Source organism: Corvus kubaryi, unplaced genomic scaffold (assembly GCF_017639235.1).
Source record: "Corvus kubaryi isolate FWS band 111438036 unplaced genomic scaffold, C.kubaryi_AGA036_p1.0 split1-37296, whole genome shotgun sequence".
NCBI lineage: Eukaryota > Metazoa > Chordata > Aves > Passeriformes > Corvidae > Corvus > Corvus kubaryi.
In genome coordinates, this window is record NW_024582075.1 from 7277646 (window position 1) to 7301555 (window position 23910).

Below are 23910 nucleotides of genomic sequence, written 5' to 3' on the forward strand. Positions count from 1 at the left end.
TCAGGGATTATTTTCAAAAGCTTTCATTGCCTTCAGTGTTGTTGCATTGTTTCACTTTCATGTTAACTGCATGTAAACAGATTAACCAGGTGTGACAAATTCTCTGGCAAGAAAAATCTTACTATTGTTCTGGACCCAGATCTCAGGCAAAGAGAAATTTAAATGCAGTGGAACACATGGAAAGACAATGCAGGCAACAAGCATGACCTTAGACCACAGAGAAAAGATATATTTCAAGACTTTAATGAATCCAATTACTTGTAAAATACTGAAGTGTGATAGGTTATTAAGCAGTAGAAGAGTTACTTACTATTTTCTGAAGAGAAAGAGGTTCTGTAGAAACAGTAATATCCCTCTGTAAACACATTTGTTTGAAAATTGCTTCTGCAACAAACATTTGAAGCCAGGGAGATGGTATGGCACAAATAAACATTTTTAATTCACATACAGAAAAATCTGGATAAAAGCAATTGGAAAAAATAAAGTAAGCCTTAAAATAAAAATACAGAAATTTACATACCTAGTTATCTAGAACATAGCTCTCCCAGGCTTTTTTTCCCCTACTGCAGCTTCAGAAGCTTATTCTCCTTAAGAATTACTAAAAACATTCACATTACAAAACATTTTAACCATCATCTGGTAAGATGATCAGATACCAAGAGAATGTTCAACGTATTTTAAAAGACAAAGCATCACTTTTTGTGTGAAACTTTTTAAAATGCTCTTAATACAATGTTATAAAAGTTACACCTTCATTTTGAGAATAAAATTATTTATTTGTGAAGTTCTGCAAGTGACCTTTTAAATCTCTAAGTGACACAAATTCATGTAAGACTTACAACACACAAACAAGAAATCTGCAAGTAATGCAGGGTAACCTACTAGTTCTACATTAAAAGTGACCATAGGCAAATTGCAACCCCATTCAGATGTACCAAATAGCTTATACTGTTCAAACCCTTCCCCCCTGCCCGCCCCCCGCAGTAGCAGAGGAAATTACGTATCCATACATATATCAATATATATCACGCATATGCCTGACCTACCTCTGTTTTGGAAAAGAATACAGAAAGACTGATTTTTTCTTATGGTGGTAAGAATTTGTATTTTGATTCTAACAAAATATTTTTGTCAAAATAACAACTGAAACAGTTGGAAAGCAACATCTGCAATAAGGAAGGAAGTCTTTACTGTATTGAGGGAATCTTCTGTTTTGCTAAGAAGTGCTCATAAATTAACTGATCTGTAGACTCAATCAAAACAGAAACCCAAGTCTGAGAATAGAAATGTTTGCTACTGTAAGTATAACAAAATTTAGAAAAACTCACAACGATTTTGCTTCAAGTGCTGCGGATTGTACCAAATGACACAGGTCAAATAATCTCTATAAACAGACTGAATGCTGTTCTTGTTTTCCATTTTTGTATACAGGAAAGTAAGGAAGCCTTACAGAAATATATATCCAAGATTCTCCCTATTATATGACAGCCAGAAAATCTGTTGGACAGGTACATACTAAAAGCTCCACTGATTTAAACACCATAAAGTTCAAACTGATCTGGCCTTCTAAGATCTAAGTCAGCCTATAAAAGTTCTCATAATTTGCTTTCTATAAGACTGGAGTGGAACTAATTGTCGAGAGACAAATATTTTAATTTCTTTTCATGATAGTTCTTGAGTGCTCAGGTAGAAGGAAGATACACTTTAAATGAAGCCTACATATACCTGTTACTACAGAAAATGATGAGTGAAACCAAGATATCCTTATTTCTTAAATGGCAGCAGGAAAAGGGGTCAGGGGAAGCTTTGGTGGGAATTAATTTTGAAAATTAAATAAAAAGAATTCAATACTTTTCTTGAGATAATTTCTTTTGTCTTTCAAGCTCCTCAACTCCTTGTTGCTAAAAGTACAGATACCTCAACTGACATTCCATGTTAAATGATAATGGTTATTTGAGTCATGACATTTCTGTTTACCCAGTATATTTAATGAGGAACTACAGTAATTCACGGGACTCAATGGAATTTTATCCCATTCCCTCCATTAAGTCTAAGGATTTGGGAGGAGACATTGAAATGTTTCATTTGAAGTTGTAGGAGTCACAGAGTTCAGTGTAGCTTTTAGGCTTACAGCTGATGTGTCTTTAGCAATCTATTGATTTTCTGGAGTGGTAAAATTTGCCTGACTTGAGTAAGGTATCTCCGATTGCTTGTCTGAATTTAAGGTTTATTATGATATGCTTAAAGCTTTTCCTAAACTGACAAGAGAGCTCTAAAGATGTTTTTTCTTCGTCAGACTGTGTGGTCTTGCTTTCACATCAACACTTATTTAGACATTTATTTAGAGGGATTTTAATAAGAAAACCTGTTCTATTTGATCTTTGCTTGACACTGACAGACACACACAAATAAAATGGTTTCCTGCATATGTACACACCATGCACTGCACAGCTGCAACAGGAGTTAAAAAATAACTTGAAACTAAACCAAGGATTTTACTTAGGACTTAGTGTATCAGATTAGAAGACTCTTGAGAAGCCTTGCAAACACTCACCGTCACAAGAAATGGCAAGGTAGTGTGCCAAATCATCAGGTACTTGATGAAACATATTTCTGTCCATAAGCAAACCTGAGATGATCCAATATTCCACTACAGTTCCAAGAATGGCATTTATTAGACCAGCAACTTCACTTCTGAAAGCCTAAATGGAAAAAAACATGGGTCTCTATAGATGTGTTATACAACAAATTCACACTGATCATGTACCAGAAATAACATAGAGAACTTCTTTAGATGAAAGCCCATTCTGCTGCCATGTTACTCCTTCATCGGCCTTTCTTCTTCTGCTCAAAAGCTAACTGCTGCAGCCAGATCAACAAAATTACTGTCACTGATGTCATATCAATTCAGATTTGGCACTGGAGAAAAACAGGTTCTATGAAAACATCATCTAAAACTATACAAAAAACGGTATCAAAGCTTACAAGAACAATTGTAATGTGATTTCTTTTTAAATTAGGTTTAACCATGAGGTTGCAAGTACTGCACTTATTCCAGTAAACCTTGTGTTTAATTTGGCAATTAGAGGGATCTTTTTCTCCCTGCTCTATTAGGATTGCCTTTTTCTGAAGATTTCATCATGAAATTAAAGCTCTTTTTGTGACTGTGTATGTCTGTGCCAAAAGGAAAAAGGATGCAAAGTGTTAGTTTCCTGCACAGAAAAAACTTTAGCAGTCACTTTGGAAAAGGAAACTTTCTCCAGCTACCAAAAATTCCAAAGAGAAGAGCAGCTGCAAATTTAGAAAAAAACCCATACTTTCGAATATTAGCCTCACCATTTCCTGAACAGGCACACACCCACACAAAAGATCCTTATGGGCCCCTTCCAACTCATCTTACTCAGAGATCCTGTGAAAATGGTCATGTGCAAATAAAGCAGGCTGAAGTGTATTTTCTTCAGGAGGCATCAAGACAATACACAGGAATTTAACATGCTATCCAGACACCACCATGAGACAGATGAATGCATTTATTCAGCCATGTGAAAACTTAATCAATACTGGTCAGGTAAAGCAGTGTTTCTAGTGTCTGAGTTATCCTGCAAAGTCGGATCTGTCTACGGAATACCTGTCTGAGCCATATAGAAATACTTCATAAAATTACTCCTCTGACCACATGTACAACCACATGTTCTGAAAGCGCAACTTGGAAGAACACAGGCACCACAGTAGGAATACATGAAATTCATTTGACCTAGGGCTCTACCAGAGAATCACTACTGTTACACTAGAGCACCAGCTGATACATGGCATCTTGTGAAAGACAAGGAGTACTTGAAACCAGACAATTTTGGGTAAGAGACAAACCGAGCTGAATGTGTACACACCACCATCAATGGTTTGTCTGATATGCCTTTGAGAACAAAATATGCTCAAAGATGGTTTAAAATAATTTACTAGGATTCCCTAGGACCTGAAAAGCACCAAAACCAGTTTGAACGTCAGTAAATCAAACAGACATACGTATGAACAACAGAGACTGTGACATAGATGAGTTTGATAATAAAAACATTATAAAGTAATTTGTCAAAAACCTACACAAATACTGTCCCTACAGTTAACAGTTACTTGTCACTCAAAAGAAAAGGAACAAACACAACTACAAATAAACACGGTGTGGAGTGGAAGCATAATCTCCATCAATGAAGATTTTTAAGAACTAGCCAGACAAAATCTGTTACGAATGTCATCTCCAAGATTGCCTCCAGGCCTACTTCCTCTTACTCTCTTAAGCTCTACTTGATTTGGTTTGCCTCTTCCTTTATTATGTCATAATACTTTATTATAGATGAACTGTGAAATCTCATAATTAAAAAACCCTTGAGAACATAGATATGGCATGTCAAGAACCTGAAAGTATAATTTTTCAACTAAAGTTTAAATATTTAAAAAGGTACATTACCTTCCCTATCTTCTGAGGATTCAGGAACAGAAACTGAAGAACAATTTAAAATATCTGAAATGCATTTAAATTTCCCTTAAGTATGCATACCTCTTATCACTGGACCCCAAAGCAAAATAGTGGGTGAATAATTTAATTTTACCAATAGTTCTTTGCCGGAAATAAATTTCACAAACACAGCAAATAAGCACAATTTTAACAAAAGTTAAGAGACAGGATCAAGGACATATAGATGTAATCTGAGGTAGATACAGATGTAGAGCACAAATATTTACATTCTCTTTCTTGTTTCTAAATCACAAGCTTAATTAATTCCTTTATGAAATACTTTCAAGAAAAGCGGTGGGAGTGAAAGCAGACATTGAAGCAGCAGACCGAAATAATGACTTTTAATACTGCGAATATTAATAATTTTTCATAGTCAGATATATAGTGCATATTAAATGCAGCTGGTACTCTAGTTGCATCTACATTTGCCCAGCCAAGTATCTCTGCATGCTGACAAGACAAACCAGATACTGACAACTACTGCAGGCTTGGTTGACATTTTGGTAGAAGAATGGTAGGATAAACCAAGAACTTCTCCTCAACATTTTAAATAAATGATTCGATGCTACAAATGACAGAGAGGGAAATTGATCTAACTTCCTGAAAGGATCACATGTTCTAAAAATACTTAAATGTTAACATTTAAAAAATATTTTCAATTTCAACTACAAAACAATACAAACACAGTAATAAAAACACATGCAGTATTAAAAAGGAAAAAACCCCAAGCATTTCCATTAAACTTGGAATTTGCTACCATGTATGACAGTGCCAAGACCGCTTTTTCCCCCACTCTGCTCCTACAAGAAGAAGCTGGGAGGGGCCTCAGCCAAGATGGATGATCCAAATGACCAAAGGCTTTCTAAACATTGTGCTCAGCAATAAAAGTTGCGTAAAGGAGGAAGGGAGGATGTCTGAAGTGATGGTGTTTGCCTTGCCGAGTAACTGCTATGTTTTATGAAGCCCTGCTTTCCAGCAAGTGGCTGAACATCTGCCTGCTGATGGGAAGCACTGAATGGAATCCTTATTTTGCTTTGCTTGTGGGTGCATATTTGTTTCACTTATTAAACTGTCTTTATGTAATGTCATACATTTTTAGATTTCTGTCTTTGATTCTCCCCCTCAACCCACTGCAGGGTGGAGACTTACCTGCCAGCGGGATCCACCCACTACACCATGTACAGCTAATTAAGTAAGACACAATGAAACCTCTATTCGAAATTCTCTTCCTTGTTCTTATTGTTGAGAATCAAAGCTATCTCACTAAGAAAAGCATGGAAGTGGGAAGAAGCTATTGACTGTGTTAGCATACAAAGGTCACATCACTACAACTGATATCTGTTAGTTTAGCAAATGCAATTCCTACATTGCTGTTCCATTTAGTGCTTTGTCAAGTCAAATACAGTGCTACGGCGGCAGAAGTTTCACAGTGTGTTTTAGTACACATAAAAATTCTTATAGGAAAATTAATGTAAACTTTTAAACTTTGAATTACTGAGTTATTTTAGAACTTCTCTTTAGAGTTCTTTTTTAACGTGCTGTAAATGTAGTACTCCACAAATGCCTAAATCATACTTCCAAAAAAGCTACTGCAAGTGACAGACCAGAAAGACATTTGGTTCTACAGCACACAAATTTATACTACGCAACTAAAAACCTGAATGAATGCCTTTGTCACCTCTTTGTCAGGCTATGTAAGACAGCTTTTTTTTAAAAATCCCGACCAGTATTTTCAGGGATGAAAAGCATTTCTGATACCATCTGTGACATTGTGAAAAGCCATGCAATAGCTCAATGCTCCTAGAAGTGTTATAAGCAACATACACATTCCCTGGTAAATTCTAAAACTGAATTAAGAAATTTGATTCAAGGAACTTTGACCAGGAGTTCCTGCATCAAACCTGTTTAAATAATATAATAAATAATAAATGTTAATTTGTTTTAGAATTATATTCAAAATTGATTTGAAGAGCTCAAGTAACAGGAAATCTTCTATGTTCTTTGGCAGTGCATTTTAAACTACAAAAATAGTGTATCAATTTTATTCTACCAAGTTGTCTCAACAGATTAACCCAGTGATCACTGAGGACATCCAATTTCCTGTCACTATTTTTATTCTTCTACTTCTAAGAGACAACAAATTCTATCTAACTCCAGCAAACAAATGCACTCAACTTCATGCTTTGTTTTTCTCTTTTTTTGAACTGCTCTTTTTACATGGTGTGTTTACACACATACATAAAACATAATTTTGCAACTCAGCACTAGAAGAGAAGAAACACACACAGAGATTTTCCCTGCACTGTAGCGCTCATTTGTTGCAATCTCTTTGAATCACAGAGACAAAATCTGATTCTAAAAAGCTAAAAATATTAGTAACAGCCCACTTTTAACAGTTAAAAATATTATATATGTCCCAAGAAATAATTTAATTATATTATTCATCTGTTTCCACTTATAGATATTTTCAGTGAAGAACCGTACAGAAGATTGGTATATCACAAATGGCATGTTTGTTTCTTCCCACAAGCTAACACACTCAGGTGCACTGGGAAATATGGTCACCCCTTTACAATGTGCTACAAACCACATTCAGACAGTAACAACACCCAAAATAATTTCTTTCATTTAGGTTTCTGAGTGGCCCTTCATGTTTCTTGTCAAGGTGTTACCTCTTAAGCAAACAGCTTTTAATAAACAAAAATGGTAACAATGACTACTCACACCCTCAAACTGAAGACAGGAAAGACAATTTTGCACCCTATACGCTATGTGTAATGACATGGAAATACTGTGTATTTATTTACGTATCTCTAAAATGATAGAAAAAGGAAGGAAACACAGATTTGTCTGCACAGCTAGGGAGGTTTTGCTCTTTTGATTTTCTGAATGACCTTTTAAACTGTGTAATGGAATTTTCGAATGTCTCTGAAAATATGGAAAAACATAAAGTTTTAGTATAAAAAGATTGAGAGTGAATGAAGGAATGAACGAGTTGGATTGTAAAAATACGGTATTTTAGTTTAGAGTTTATTTTTGCCAAAAATGCAATGGGAAAGAAAGTACAATAGATAAATATGAAGAAGAAAGCTGTTAGAAATAACATAAAACACTACAGATATTTTGAGGCAACAGGCTGCTTTTTAAGGCTAGAATTCCTATCTGTAGGATATTTTGCACTACAGCGTGTAAGACCAAAGTGAGAAAGCAACAGGAATCTAAGGTTTGTGCTGAAACAACAGTTCTGATATAAATTATAATAAAGCAAAGAGAAACTAAACAAGAGGCAGATCTCTGTGGTTTACTTTGTGTGGGGAGGTTTAGTTTATTTTTCATATATGTAGTACAGTTGGACAAAAGTGATTATTCTGCCTATGCAAAGGAAGGTTTATGAGAAAGGCATGGCTTACAGTGCTGGAACTTGTCAAAAGAAGGCATAGCAGAAAAAAACTAAATGGTACCTACACTTAAACTGCGGATTCAACATCAGGAAAAATATGAAAGCAGTGTCATTTTCCAAAGAAACAGAATGGCTACTGACACCAACTGCATGTAAGCCTGCTTGCTGCTTAGTACCTTTGAAAAGATCGGTTGCTTAAATATAAATATGGGTATAGAAGCCTAATTTTAGGCACTTTTTAAATATCTTGACCGAGGATAAAAAGCAGCACTGTTTCACAATGTCTTGCTTTGATAGCCCTGAAAAAAGGTAGGAGGTCTGGCTAGGTAAGATGAGTGAACCTCTCATTATGTTTAATCTTTTTGCTTTCATAGCATAATGGATAACTACTAGGTATTGTATTGAAAGTGCTTTTTTCCCCCTGAAACACTTGATTTTCTATTGTTCTGTTACTGTATGGAAAAAGTGAATGGAGTACCTATTTATTCTGTGCTTTCACAATAATTTGAAAGAGAATGCAGAGACAGCAGTTAGGTTTTATTTTATGTGAGAATCTAGAAGTCAAAGATGTTTTACAAGGCCTCTTGCTTCAGAAAAGAAATAGGTGGTATAGAGGACACTTAGTATCTTTCAGGTCAATGTCCTGCTGGTCAGCAGGTCACAGAATAGCAATTAAGTTGCCTTCAATTCAATTTTTATGGAAAATCCTAGGAAAGATAATGAAACTAAAAGACTTGGAAAGAAAACCAGGGCATTTTATTACAGTAAAATAATGCATATCTACAGCAAACAACAAAAAAAGTATTAGTTTTGTTAGGTTTCTCTTTCAAACATTTCCTGAATCCTATCACTGTAAAATAAGATAATCACTTCTTTTGCTACACCATATTGTTTGAGAGAATGTGTTAAGCTGGTGTCCCTAATAACTACAGTAATACCTGCTGGTAAGGGCATGTGAACATCTGAATGTAGCCAACAAGCTACTCATGACTCGTTTCTTCTCTACATATCTATATAAGAATCTTATGGATCAATTCATTTCCTTTAGTGGAGCAAAAACCAGCATGCTTCACAACAAAAGGCAGCTATAACAAGCAGCTGTGATACTTAGATATAATTCCTCACAAAAGAATGAACAAAGGGACGCCTTCAAAAAAATATGTCAGTCTTCATTATTTTAAAGTATAAAATTCACACTCACATCATTTCTTCTGTTCAATTCTCTATGGGAAAGTATGACCCAATCTGCTAGAATATTTATGTGTTTGGTAAAAAGCACTGCGGTTCCGCTTTCAAGCAAGAATGTCTTCTGAAGAACTGTCTGTGGCAAGACTTGTTGATGCTGTGAATTCATTCCTTCAACCAAACTGTAAAAAAAAGTGAAAAAACCTACAGCTTTATGCCACTTTGATTATTAAAGTTACCAGACAGGAACCTTGTCTTCATTCAAAATACACACAGATTTGGCAATTTTTAAGTATGGAAAGATCAGACACAATTTCTGATGAAGAGTAAGTACAATAACGATGACTATTACTGCTAGACCTGGGGAATTTTAATACTGTGCTACTATTTACATAAAGTAAAGGCTACCTTTACTATATAAAGGCAAAGCAAACCCAAGACTTCTTTCATACTTCATAAACCAAGGAAATTGTCTCCCTAAGATAATAGGGAGATAACAGTTATTTGAATCAAAAGAAACCCCCCAACATATAAATCAGTATGTTCAAAATGCTGTTTGTCCCCTTAAAGAATGAATAGTGAAGTACTGCAAATCTAAAAATATCACTTCATGAGCAAAATTAAATGCTTATTGAAACTTGTAATACAGTGAAATAACAGTCTGGGAAAACCAATCATTAGGAAAAAACCTATAAATTAACAATAAACAAACTAAGAACAGAGAAATATAAATGGAATTGCCAAACTGCCATCTCTGTAGAGCAGTATCTTATCAGGGATATACAAAAATCAGGATACAGGCTACTGTAAACAGAGAAATGCATGTATTATTCTATAAACCCCACCTTTTTGTCAGAAACTCTACTTCGCCTTTTACTAAATCAAAGAAAAACTTCAATAATGTTTTATGAACTATCCTCAGTTCATCTTCTCTCCCTGGGAGAGAAACTGGGACTGTATGACAAATTGTTTTGCAATAAAGGCAAGACCTGAAAAATAAAAAATGAAAAATCCATTTGTATGACAGAAATAATAGATAATCTATCAGCAAAAAAGTCAGCTTTGAATTTTGTCTGTTTTGACAAGGAAATAGCTTGCTCCCCAGCAATAGTCAACATCTTAAAGCCTAATTTTCTGGTTTTAAATCTTTTTTCAAAAGAAAAAAAAAAAATCAACGTTTGTGACTGAGCTTTTTTTCCAGATTAAGATTTTGTATTATAGTGTAAACTAAATAATTTGTATTTCATTTTTCCGTCTCTGCTTAAGATATTGTACAATTACTATATTAAACAGAACTTCTTGAAAATCCTTTAAATACAAGATAATTTTGTAATATTTTATAAACATTGTAACACCCCACAAAATTTAGTTCAGATAACAGTTCACACATACTATTTGACAGGACTATAGATTATCAAACATGATGGAGATAATTCTGAAGTAACATGCAAACACACTTTTTGGCTAGAATTCTGAGTATTAGAACCAGGTATACAACTTCTCAGTATTCACATTCTGCCGGAAGTACTAAAAGACAAAATACTTAATCTAAAAGACAAATTCTCTTTCATGCCCTTCAAGACATGCTTACAATCATACACATTCACATATCTGTAATCACAGTTGTATCCAAGTATTTAAATGTTACTTAAGGTTTTATGACAGCAATAAGAGGTGTAGTTTCTTTTCCAAATGAAGAGAAGAATTAATCTCTGTTGATGCAAATTACAAAAAATAAGTTCTCAAGATAAAGCAGAGACTAACTACTCAAAGAGTTCCTATATAAGGTCTTGTGTATGTAGATAAGCTATAATCAGACTTCCTCAAAAAGATTATTATGATTAAAATCAAAATACAACAGAAAACTCATGTTTGGCAAGATAAGCCTTGTAACTGCAGATATATGTGTGTTTGTGTTTATCTATACATATACACACAACAACAGCACGAGTACACAGATTACTATAATCTGTGAAGAGCATAAGAAATAATTTTTTAAAAAGGAGTAAGGCTAAGAAAATATACTTATTTTTCTGTCAAAAAATTCCATTTACCTGTGAGCTGACACGTTTTGAAATATAAAGTGAAATGTCCAAATCTGTTAAAATTCTAGACTTTCATGTACAGGTAACCTGTTCTATTGAAAACAGGACTTTGATGCAATAGAATGCAAACTCTCCTCTGCTGTCCCAGAGTTTGGAGTAACATAATTATTGCATTCAGCACCTCATTAACTCATCTTACCTTACAAGCATCTCTATCAACGACCATGTACCTTTCTTACAGATAGGACACTGAAGAAGATCCAAATAATACTTTAACATAGATTGGGACTTCCAGGGAGGTTCATGTTGAAGAACAAGGTACAACACATGACAGAGTTTGGCAAAAAACATTGCACTGGCATTTCCCTGTAATAAAATGAGAAAATACTATTGGCTTCAGACCAGCCAAAGATCTACAAACACTAAGCGTTTATTTATTTTCTTTAATCTTTACAATCCCAAGTGACCAAACTTAATCACTGAAGTAGACATGCAAATTAATGCACAACTCCAAGGAGAAAAACTCATAGCTTAAAAAAAAAAAGGAAGAGAAAAAGGAGAACTTGCTCTAGTGTGATATTCCAGTTGAATGCACCACTGTTTAGAGCAAACCTTCTTCTCAATTGATCTCTCTATCCATGGCATACTAGCATAGTGCTGTTTCTAAAATTAACAAAAAACATTTGTGGCCAAGTCCTTCACAATATTTAGAGCACTACGTTCATTTGGCTTGCAAATAAATACTGATCTGAAAAACCCTTTTTTAAATCCTTTTTTTTCCACAAGCACACTGATGAACACAAAGAGAAGGGTGAACGCATTACTAAAAACTACTAAATACAATGTCAGAAGCAAAGATAATAATACTTCCTTTTATTGCTTTTATTTTTAGTAATACTTTAGTCTTCATCTCTCACCAATAGGACATATTCTAGAAGAGAATGAAGAAGTTGCACAGGAGGTGTATGGTACTTTTGGCCTGCAGCAAGTTCCGTGACTACATCATGAAGTAAGTCCTCTTCCACTAATCCTTGAAGTATATACCAAGTGCCTCTGGACCAGTCAGTACTTTTAACCTAGAAATGAGATACCATAGAAAAAAAAATAACAGCTTAAATTGAAACACTCCTTTAACTAACCAACTCAACTAACAGGAAATCTCTAAGTAAAATGTTGGTATTATATATCATGGTTACTGCCAGGACAAAGTTAATTTTTGCAGCAGCCAGACTGGGTGTGACTAAGACATGGAGGTTATTCTATAGCACCTTAGATCACTGCCAGGGGCAAGGGGAAAGGGACTCTCATTTCCAGGAAGAATGGATTCCTTCCAGTCGAGAAGATCTCGATAGCACAGGACTTCCTTCTTATTCTCTGCCGCTCATGACAGCAAAACTCTTAACTTTACAAGCTTTCAGAGAACCCAGACAGATGCAATGCATGAAAACAATAGCTTTCATGAGATGCTGTATCTGCTCTGCAATTTCCTGTTACTGTCTGTACTTTCAGCTTCCCAAAGATCACGAATTAATGACACTAGTGAGCTATTGAAGGCCTCAGCTACATGCCTATTTCCATCTTTCCTCTAGTTCAGGTTCAATCCAAAGCTGATGCACAAGCCAGTTACAACTGTATTGCTAACTGAATCATGGCTTTCTTCTGCCAGAAAACTTCCCTTTCAAAATACAGGTTTTTTGTCTGACCACACAACCTGAGGCTCTGGTAAATTCAAATTTCTCCATATTTTGGGATAAGGAGTCACAGCTGAGAGAAGCAGGGTCAGTAAGACGACTGATCGGACTGCTGGAAATGAAATGGTTACATAAATTTATTGTTCATGTAGTCCGTGATAACTTGTAGATTTTACGATTTCTGCCAAAAATCCTGTCTCTTAGTGTACATTAGATAAAGTTACTCAAGACATAGAATCACAGAATTGTTTAGGTTGGGAAAGAACTCTAGTATCATTGAGTCCAACCAATGCACAAGCACTACCAAGCCCACCACTAAATCATGTCCCTAAGTGCCACTTCTACATATCTTCTAAATCCCTCCACTACTGCCCTGGGAAGCTTGTTCCAGAGCTGGACAACCCTTTGCAGGGAGGAATTTTCCTATTATCCAAACATCTTATCAATTGTTTTAACATTAGTTTAAATTTTAAATTAACATAGACTTTGAGTCCAGTTGTGGATTTGAAATCTACAGAATATACTGCTATTGTTACATTAACAATAAATAAAGCTGCTCATGTAGACAATTTTCTTTTAATCAAGTCTTTGTGCATCTGGTGTTTGTAACTTATATTTATTTCAATCTTCTCATTCATATATGCACTATTAAAATCTCCACTGAAATTTCCTTTGGAAATAATGCTTGCATTCATACTTTTGTAATGTTAATTACATGCAAACAGCACATCTAGAGATTAAACTGTTTAATGACAGTCAAAGAAGAACAACTCTGCTGCCTGGATTTATGATGTGAGACAATGACTGTATATTGGGCATGTACAAGCATGTTACCACTGACCTTCACCTGGTGATCCCACCAGCATCCAGCTTTTTATATTGTGACTGAAACTTTTATTTTTTGAAAATTCTGTACTAAAAGAAACAGTAACATTGATGCATTATTTTGAAAATACACTAAAACAAAGATGTTTCCGGAAGACTGTGATACCTCTTGCATAGCATTCAAGTCAAGGAGAAACTAGAGACTGGTTTTCAGCACATTTCTAAGATGTAAAGAAGGATGATACAAAACTGAGGCAATAAACTTTTGCCAGTATCAGGAGACACCTATTATTGAAGAGACTTAATAAGCTGTCCAAAGCTTCACTGGCTGGCACTCTGACTGATGAGGAATCAGCTGTTTCTTGTGAAGCACTGTTGGTACAATCATTAGCACTTGGAGCAGAAAAAAATGAAATATGAAGGTCCATGCAATACATCTTTTACATTGCATGATGTGGAAGAAAAGCTAACAAAAAAAGAAGTAAATATTTTTGGGATGATGGAACAGAACACTTAGCTGAGCTAAGCCTTCCTAGCAGATGCAAACTGAGAAGACAAAATGTAACACGTAGATCTAACATGTTAATATAGTTTGTAGGTTTGATTTTACTTCATTAGTGTTATTGGAAATGTTTATTGGAGCTGCTTATAAGAGCCATAAATATACCGACTATAAAAGTCCTATCTCATATAAAGGCTAGCAATAGATATTCCATAAAGCAATAAAAGTAAGTGACAGAAAAGTAAGAGAAGTATTACAACTAGGCTTAAAATTTCCAAGCAAAAAATGATATTACTCTTAAGAGTAGAGAAAAACAATTTTGCTTTACACATGTTAAGAAAGGTAAATTTTTTATCCCATTAATTCAATAAACTATACATTCAGATTAAATTTCAACGCAAAGCTGTTCAGGAACAGAAACACACACAGCACTTTGCAGATCAGTGGTGGTGTTGGACCAAAAATTATTTTATTGCTTATGTTTTAAAAATATTTTTCTTCCTCCTTCCTTATTGTCTATACAAAGAAATTAGATAAAAACTGGTTTCAAGTAACTATGTACTATGGCTCATGAAGACACCAGATCTTGTTACTAAGAAATACAGGAAGCTAACTGATACTTCAAGTGTTTCCCGTTTTAAGTAACGCAAGTTACCATATGAAGTGCACTACTAGTAGCTCATGGGTACCATATAAAATGCTCTTTGAGTACTAAAAAGGCAATGTTTCAACACTGTTGAAAGATTTATTCTTAACATTATAGATAGAGAGGGGAAAATTTAAGTATTAATTTACTTCAGGTATTTATAACAAAGACTTAATAAAACCTATTGCTGACCTGTACCTGTTTTATGGCACTTATCGGGCTTAATGGAAATAAAAAAGATAAATTAAATAGCACAACAAAAGAAATTAAGTCAAAATGACAAGGAAAACAGGACTGAAAAACATAAAGCGTTCTACTTGCAATCTGTGCTTCAGCTGACTCTGGAAACCCACATGATGAAGTATGAGGCATGTGCTGAAAGAACAAGTACTGTTTCTTTTTACAGTGAAATAACCTCTAGCTAAAAATTGTCCATACTAGAAAAAGCAGGTGAGCACTGCTAAAAATTGCGTACACTTTCTCTTTATTGCTGCTGCATAAATACAGTGCTTGAGCAATTAAGATGCTTTAAATCACATCAGGACATCATTGCTTTTTTTTCCCTAACATTAACAGGTAAGGTTCTCTTAACTAGCAGGATTAAGCAGTTTCTTTGCAATAACAGGGACAGTACTAAAAGTATTGCAAGAACAAACAACATTAAAGACCCAATGATGCTTTTTAACACTTCAATAACTTTATTAGAGTTTTGGATAGCCAAAATCTAAAAATGTTTCTTTGATAGCTAATTTTGCAATTAAAGTATGCTTGTCTAACTTCATAATAAAATTCTGTATGCGTAACATGCCCTCTTTTTTAGTAATTCTTACCTCTGGATTGCATTTGAGCCGCTGGTCTGTTTGAGCAAGTCTATGCTTAATAGTCTGTAAAACAGAATAAAGTCAACCTGCACACTGGATACCAGTCAACATACTCAATCAATAGTGCATGAAACTTCCCAAATGACAACTTCTGTTAAATGTAGTTCAAGCACAACATAGCATTTAGATTTGTCTATTTATATTTGTCTTTTTAATATTTGGATGGTTAAATTATGAAATAGGGGAGTAATGACTTAAAAGGAATAAAATATGGGCAAATTTTCCTTCCCATTTTCCCCTGCTGTTTTCTGTTTGTTGTTACATGGTTGCTCTGTAAGGACAGTGTTTCTAGATTAGACATTAAAAAACTAAATGTTTTATGTTTTTCTGCGGCAAAATGCCAACTCTGGATTCCCCTTGCATGCAAAGATAGGGCAGTAGGTGCAAAAATGTATTACTATTATAGCTATATTTAGTTATTGCCTAGTATTACAATCTTACTAAAACATGTTACTAAAATATCCTTAGGAGAGACCATCTTTGAAGGGTTAATCCATCTGCACATTGCTACATAATAGTTTGAACCAGACCACTTGCTGTGTGTAATATACATGAAAAGTCAACAACAAATTTATTTTTTAAATGTCTGGGGGATATAGCCTTGATAAAATGTCAGTGATAAAAGATGTAGCATTCAATGGTGCACAGATTTAAGCAGCATAAGTCTTCTATTTGTAATCTCGTGTTTAAACATTGTGTGTACCTTGAGGATTTAAAATTTTTAGTTCTTTTACTACTAAGAACTTACAGTGCTTCATGTAAACAAGCTCCTACAAATATACTTAGACACCATCATCTGCATCACTGTGACTTACAGAGATAATATATCCTAACTCAAGGTATTCAGTTGCTTTTTCTAGAGTTGTAATAGTGGTGTTAACTACTAATGTAGCAATTTTATCAGGATTAGATCTGTGACAACATAAAACCAAAGGAGTGCATTAGCTCTACTTTTGACTTGTAATAAAAAATATTCATGTGAATCAACAAAATACTGGCTCTACAGTATGATTGTTTTGAAAAATGTCTTCATGTAAGTTAGCTAGATAACAGGAAAATCACAGAAAGACTGTAATTCAAAGACATTTTGTCGAACAATATTTACTACTATTTACCTCATCTATTACACCAAGGTTTTCAGCTTGTCTTCTGCACACCCATGTCAATGAATTGCTATTACTAAGTTATATTTTAACTAGTGGTAGATGTAGTAAATATGGGATTATTAAACACTGCAGGTTAAAAGGGAGTATCTAAAATATCTACCTTATTAGCTCAATACTATAATGAAAGATACAGTCAATAATATATCTTTTAATATAATTCATACAATAGAAAAATATATAATTATATGTATATAAAATATATAATGTAGTGCTAAGAAAGCATTAACTGTTACTTACCGCAGTAAAATACATATGCTTAATAATAGCATTTTTTATTTTAGCAAGTTGCATTTCAGACAAGACTTGATCTGTTTCTTGTGCAGCCAGGAAACAGTTCATCTGTGTATCTTCAGGACTTTGTATTTCATTCTGCAGACCAAAAAAATAATACTTTCTTTGTTTCAAAGCTAATGGTCTAACCAATTTTTATGTGCTAGGTCTTTCTATATATTGTATTGCAAACCGTACATGCCTATGTATGTTTATGTAATTGTGTAAAGGTCTACATCACGTATAAGATAAAGAGATGCTGGTTTGGAAAACCATGAATGTTGTAGGAATCTATAAGCACAGGAATGATCAAGGCAAGTTTCCCCATATTTATTTTACCTAACTCACTTGAAGTCAAGTCACAATCCCTGTGGCTGAAACAAGGACTGTTCTTCCAATAACAGATTCTCTCTCTGAGAGAATCTCTTCCTCAATTTGTCTATTCATTTTATATAGACCACTACAATGAAATCTTTTCAGTTCTAGCCTATAAACATGAAACAATTTAGTAATTTAAAATGTAATAGGTTTTTCTGTCTTTTTTTCTTTGATATTTTTGTCTGTTTGTCTAGTAATTAATTCTCTGAGTCCACCTATCATTTTTAACTTCTTCAGCACAGGGAATGAGGAAGCATTTCTCAAGTTGGTTTTGAACTCATTCTGAAAAGACTCTCAGTAACACCACAAAATAATTTTTGCTTGCAAAAAAAGAACTACAAAAAATATTTTAAATTTACTTCATGGATTGAGAACACAACATTTCAGTAAGAGTTTCAATGCATGCTTTTCATCAAAGATACACAGGTTAAGAATAAAACACCATCTTTGTTTAAGGTAAATACACGGGTAACCACAGACTCCTCCTGCAGTGTGATGAGCTAAGAATCATCAGATAGATACAGGTGAAGTATTCCCTTGGCCATATTTTATTGTGAGCAGGTGTGGCAGACTTGGCATAACTTGCCTAATAATTCAAACACCTCAATCTGATGGGTGAATCAAGTCTGGGACATAACAGTAGGCAAAAAACACAGTAGTGCACACAATGACAAGGTGCAAGAAGTTTATACTTTTATGCTTTCAAGATAAAGTTCCAAAAGTTACATGTCTCATCCTATTTTCTGATTTTTCCTTAAATGTATCATTCAAAACAAACGTATTTGGCATGTGCACAACTGTATTTCTAAACAAATACTGAGAACAAAATTTTCTTGCACATTTCAAAAGAGAATGAAGTGGTTTCAGTAACTAGAACAGAGTTCTAAATAGTTTTTGATGAGCCATGGATAATTGAAGTCTAATGCATTAACTAGTCTTTACTTCTTATGGCCCTTCATGCACATTAGTTTCAATATGCTCATTAAAATACTCATATTGGAACAATTTATAGTACAATCTTGGCAAAAATTTATGAACTCCAGCATGCATCCAACAAAGCTTTTAAAGTCACTGTTTGAGACTAGCTTCCTAAAATCATGCATGTGTTTTAATATCCTGAACCAATACATTTGATGCCTTATAAATCAAATCAATGACAATCCCAGAGAGTATTTTAACAGTAGACTTAAAAGGCTGAGATAATAAGAACAGATACCGAAATATAAACATGAAGCAAAGACTTAGTAAAAAAAAAAAAAAGAAATGACACCAAGAATGCTCTGAACATCAGTGGAGTTTCAGCTGCCTTGAAAAGAATACAATGCTATTTTGCTAAATCCATCATCTAGACACATAAATGGATGTTTAGGGGAGGAAGAAGATTTGTATTTGCTAGAAGTAGCAGTCATATAGCACGACTACAAATTTATGAAGTTGGAACAATCTAATGACTTATACGCCAAGTACTTCTGGGACAAAGAGAAAAGAGCATGTCCATAACATTCTTTGACAAAGCCTAATATATTTGGACAAGTGCTATGATTTGATTGCCTATTTTATTCTTTTCCTTTTAAGAGACTAGGAGCCTTGGCAGTTTCCTGAGTTCTTCAGATTCATCTAAACAGAAAGCTAATGTTCTCTTGGTCTCTGAGGTGAGTTACTTCAACAAAATCTAAGCAAAAAAAGGTATGTGCAAGTTAATGGACTCGTTAAGATGGAAAGTTGTTATCACACCTGGGAGAAATTCAGGGTGCATAGCAAGAAACACATGATTTTGATAGAGATCAATAAAGGTGAGGTAGCCATAAAAACTTTACATTCATTCATCTATTAAATGTAAATGTCTATCTTAGCTGAAAGGTTTAAAGGAGAGCAACTTCCCTGAACACATTTCATTAAGAGTAAGCACTAGAGTAAGAGCCCACACTGATACGTTTTATTCAGGATGTAAACATTAAGACCTTCTAACCTTCTTCTCACCCTTTTGTAACACTTTAACTACAGGGAGAGCAAAGTGCTTTGATCAGAAGAGTCCAAAGGATTTGCAAATTTTAACAAACACCGTTTTAGCTCCCACTTGCTTGCAAACGTGGTAGTTTCAATCAGCAGTTGATTAAAGCCATCCTAGAGTCTGAGGAACTACCACACTACATGAATATTCTGAGGGCTTTGAGTAGTTCCAGATCAAAATACTAAGAATTTCTGAACAGTGCATCTGGTAAGCATACAGCTATGAAACATGGGGCATCTCTCTTAAGGGAAATAGTAACACAAAATTCTGGTTCTAGTGAATTCTGCACTAGCACAGGACCATGTGCAGATGGTATCTGGAGACTACAGCCTCTTCAGACAACCTGTTATAGTGTTCCATCAACCTCACAGCAAAAAAAACCAAGTTGTTCCTGACTTTCCATTTGTACTCGTTTTCCGGTAACTGGGCACCACAGGCAATAGCCTGGCTCTGCCTACTTTGCATCCTCCCTTTGTATTTGTAAACATCCACAAGCCTTCCTATCTCTTGGATACATGGTCCCAGAATCAGAGAGTTGTCTTACCTTTAATCAAACTACAAAACATTCAGGCTGATTATATTCCCCTCCATCATTAACACTGCATTATTTATAGTAATAAATAAATAAATTAGTTTACTTACTTCAAAAAGGTAACGTCCTATATATTGCAAAGAGTAGTGTTGAGCTTCAGAGAGGCACTTTTTGTTTTGTAGAGGAGAAGTTTTACCACCGATGAATACATGAGTTATATTGTGCTCTACATTTTTAGATGAACATATGGTTGCCTTTCCAGCTTTAAGAACTCTAAATAAACATATTTAGAAAGATGTATTTACTACATTATATTAACGCTGCCTAAAGCTACAATAACATTCACAAACTACAAGCATGCAAATGCAACTGAATAAGTCTTCTAGATGTATGGCACAGCACAAACTTCATTAGAAAGATAAAAGGGAACTTAATAGCCTTCAGAAAATGAAAGAACCCATTTAACAAAACATCCTTCTCTTCAAAATTTAACAGTACTAATTAAAATCAATGTACACCTCCAATATATCTGAAAGTTTCACCTGTGTACCTTTTCAAGTATCAAATTTGATGACAGCAGCTATAATTTATTGCATTATCTACCCCAAAATGATGATTTTTCAGTGCAGTTTTCCTATAAATTAAGCAGATAACAAAAAATGGCACACTGCTTTTCTGAAATGTAGTATGATGTTTTCGTAATGCAAATATACATTTACAGCATTGGTGCTGTCCAGTATCATATACAGAAAAGAGATTTGCTTGTCGTTGGGGCACTGTTACACATAACAGTTTCTCCAGGGACAATTTCCAGACCTGTACAGCTGCAAGTGCTCCTATCTTTTAGGAAAAATGCCAGACAAAACAAAAGGTGGAAAAATAAGATCTCATGACATTCTGGATATGCATTCTGTTTTTCATAATCCAGATATATAAAAATGGTGCTGCTCTCACACACTTACCCATCCAACAGCTAGGCATTAAAGGCAGGAAGAGCATAGAAAGGGGATAAAAGGCAAAGTGTTGTTAAATATTAGAAAATAGACTTTCCCAAAAGCTATAGAGTCCTTTATGACTGAAAACAGTAACTTGCTGAAGACAAAAATATCTACCTGTCAGTGTTTTATGACTGACTAAAAGGATCCCCATGTTGAATGCATGGGAAACAGTCTGGAAAAAAACATCTTCCACAAAACTTGTTCACCTGTCTTACTGATGTTGTTCCTGTTAAAGGTTATTTCTATTGCAAGAAAAAGAAACAGACAGCATTGTGCGAGACAGCATTTCAACAGTGTTGTCATGAACAGCTACATAAGCAGTTTTCACGGAAAAGAAACAGCATTTTTCACAAGCATAGCAGGACACAGTAAGCTCTCCCACTCAGCCAAAATTAGCATACTTAAAATATTTTCAGTTGGCAAAAATCAGAAGATAGCAATTTTAATTACCTCCCCCCTTCCTTATGAAATACAGACAGACATACATTCTGTGATGTAGCACACAACCCTGTACTACGATCCACCAGAAAAAATGCATGTCCCTTCTTGGCTGTGCATGTGTGACCTGAGCAGTCCTAACAAACTGGGATCTCAATAGAGAGCTGGACAGTATCTGAATAAATGGAAAGCTCTGAAACAGTGTCAGGAGATGTTCCTTTTACTGTACCAGATGCAAGCAGTACTTAAATATGCACTGCTTTCAATTCAGGAGTAGAATTTAAAGCAATGAATCCAAATGTGTAGGAAGAGTATAGAAAAGAACCATACGTTCTCAGAATTCTTGTACTTTAGTTTTCTTTCTTTCTTTCTCTTTCTTTCTTTCTTTCCTTTCTTGCTTCTTTTAGTTTTATCTTTCTTTCCTTCCTTGCTTCTTTCCTTCATTTTCCTTCATATTTCTGTCCTCCCCTTCTAAACTATGTATACATAGTTTAAACAGCATACCAGAATCATCTGTTGTAGTACAAATTACATCTTCAGAGCTACAAGAACCTGTTACATAGATGTGACACAAAGACTGATCAGGTCAGTAACAGTGCAGCCCATATCCATAAGACACAGTCAGGTCATCCAGCCAAGTGAAATAAAGTATCCAGTTCCAGCTACTATTTAAATCTAACACCCACACAAAATAAAAACTGTAAATCTTGCCTCATTAAGGAAGTTTCTGTTAGCAGCTTACTTGATAAAAACATATGCATGTTATTTTTAACACTATACTAAAAGAAGGCAAGAAAAGCAGTAATGTTACAGATTTAAAGTCATCATAAAGCATGGAAATATATTAATGAAAATAATTCAGAGTTTGGATAGCTGGAGGTTGTTATGGACCAAATTAACTGAGATGGAACTCCTACCTTCTAATACATGGCATTCGTTTATCACCTCTCTTAACAAGGAGGACAACTTTCCATCTGTGGAAGGCCCCTGGAGCACTAGAGTTTGTCAGTTCTTCACGCCATCTTTTAGGTGCAGATTGCATTTGAGGTGAATAATGGGTGTCTCTTTCAATTTCATATCCCCATTCGTACGTTGCTTCATCAAGCCATCTGCCACTTTCAGCACTATTAATTATGTACTCCTTAGTTAGTACCCACTTTCCTAAAAAGAAAATGAACTGTCAACCACAAAAGATTTTTTGTGCAGACAAATGGCAATCAACTGAAGAACTAATATAAAATTAACTTAAACCTTTCTTGTGCAAATAAAAGCTGGAATTATAAGTACCATTTTAAAAACTTCTTCCTATTACAAGAGTTCTCCACTTCAGACTTCAAAAATCTCAGAATCAAAAATCTCACAATACCACTGAAAATGATTGCTTTGTTTTCTTTTAATGATGAAGTATCTTTTTACCCTTCCTAGATAAAAATACTTGTCTATCTCCTCAAAAATCTCAAACACATTTTTTCAGCTTCCCAGATTTTGTTCTTAGGACTTTCACAGAACATTGTTAAGCCCTTTATTTTTAATACCATTTGACACTTATACAACTGTACTACTTTACTACCTATGATTTTAAAGAACTGCACATTAAACATATAAGCTAGCATATACGGCTAGTGTAGTGAATATCAATATTCGGGGGACACACTTTTAGACTTTTTTTCTTTCCTCTTTCTTCTTTTCACATCCTTTTCTCTCATCCCTTGGCTCCTCCTCCTCTGCCTCTCCTCTTTCATCTTCCACATGTATGCTTTTGATATAGTATGTAATGATATTCCCCTTTTCTCTGTCTCTCTCTCTTCTTACAGGTTCAGGTCAAGAGCAGTGGTTAGTACCCTGCTCCTGTATTGAAACACTACCTACGGAAGACACTGTAAGAGAAATTGACTTGAATTGTGCGAACCTAATTGGTTTCACAGAACAGCAGGGTCGACTGACAAAATGTCTCAGTGAAGGAGCACAGATGGCACTTCTACAAAACCTAGCATAGGTACCAGTAGATTTATGACTGGAAAACATATACTGTGCACAACCTGGATATTAAAATCACTTTCATGAAAAGTTTCCATCTCAAAACCTCTGTCAGCTAGGAAGTACATGACAAATGGCATCCTTGACAGTATTTCTGCTGAACTCTGTGGAGTTCTAAATGTGTTTAAACATGATCTTTCTTCATTACTTGGAAAACCACACAGCAGGAATGAATATACTCTCTGCCATCGAGACTAAGAGCAATGATTATGCAAAAGTAGCACTTTTTCTGGATTAAAAAGTATTAGATGGTATTGGGGAAGATTTGCAGTTAGAGAAACATGACAGAGTTTTGTGTTGCCATGCAGACGCTACACGTACCATTTCCACTCTGTTCAAGAAAACATCTCCAAATTTTAAACTCCAAAAAGTAAGAAAACATTAACTCAAAGGTT

The 23910-nt window shown here is 34.8% G+C and overlaps 1 protein-coding gene across 7 annotated transcripts in view; it reads right to left on the reverse strand.

The window, feature by feature from the left end:
• SLF1 (SMC5-SMC6 complex localization factor 1) overlaps window positions 1-23910 on the reverse strand; it is a 34659-nt gene that overhangs the window by 8384 nt on the left and 2365 nt on the right. For all 7 annotated transcript variants that reach the window (XM_042013168.1, XM_042013167.1, XM_042013166.1 and 4 more), the window contains 10 exons: window positions 22396-22639; window positions 20153-20315; window positions 17089-17220; window positions 15635-15688; window positions 12058-12216; window positions 11340-11506; window positions 9941-10084; window positions 9112-9277; window positions 2555-2702; window positions 311-456 (listed from right to left, as the gene is read on the reverse strand). In XM_042013168.1, coding sequence (XP_041869102.1) covers window positions 311-456; window positions 2555-2702; window positions 9112-9277; window positions 9941-10084; window positions 11340-11506; window positions 12058-12216; window positions 15635-15688; window positions 17089-17220; window positions 20153-20315; window positions 22396-22639 — 1523 coding nt within the window. The remainder of the gene's footprint in view (window positions 1-310; window positions 457-2554; window positions 2703-9111; window positions 9278-9940; window positions 10085-11339; window positions 11507-12057; window positions 12217-15634; window positions 15689-17088; window positions 17221-20152; window positions 20316-22395; window positions 22640-23910) is intronic.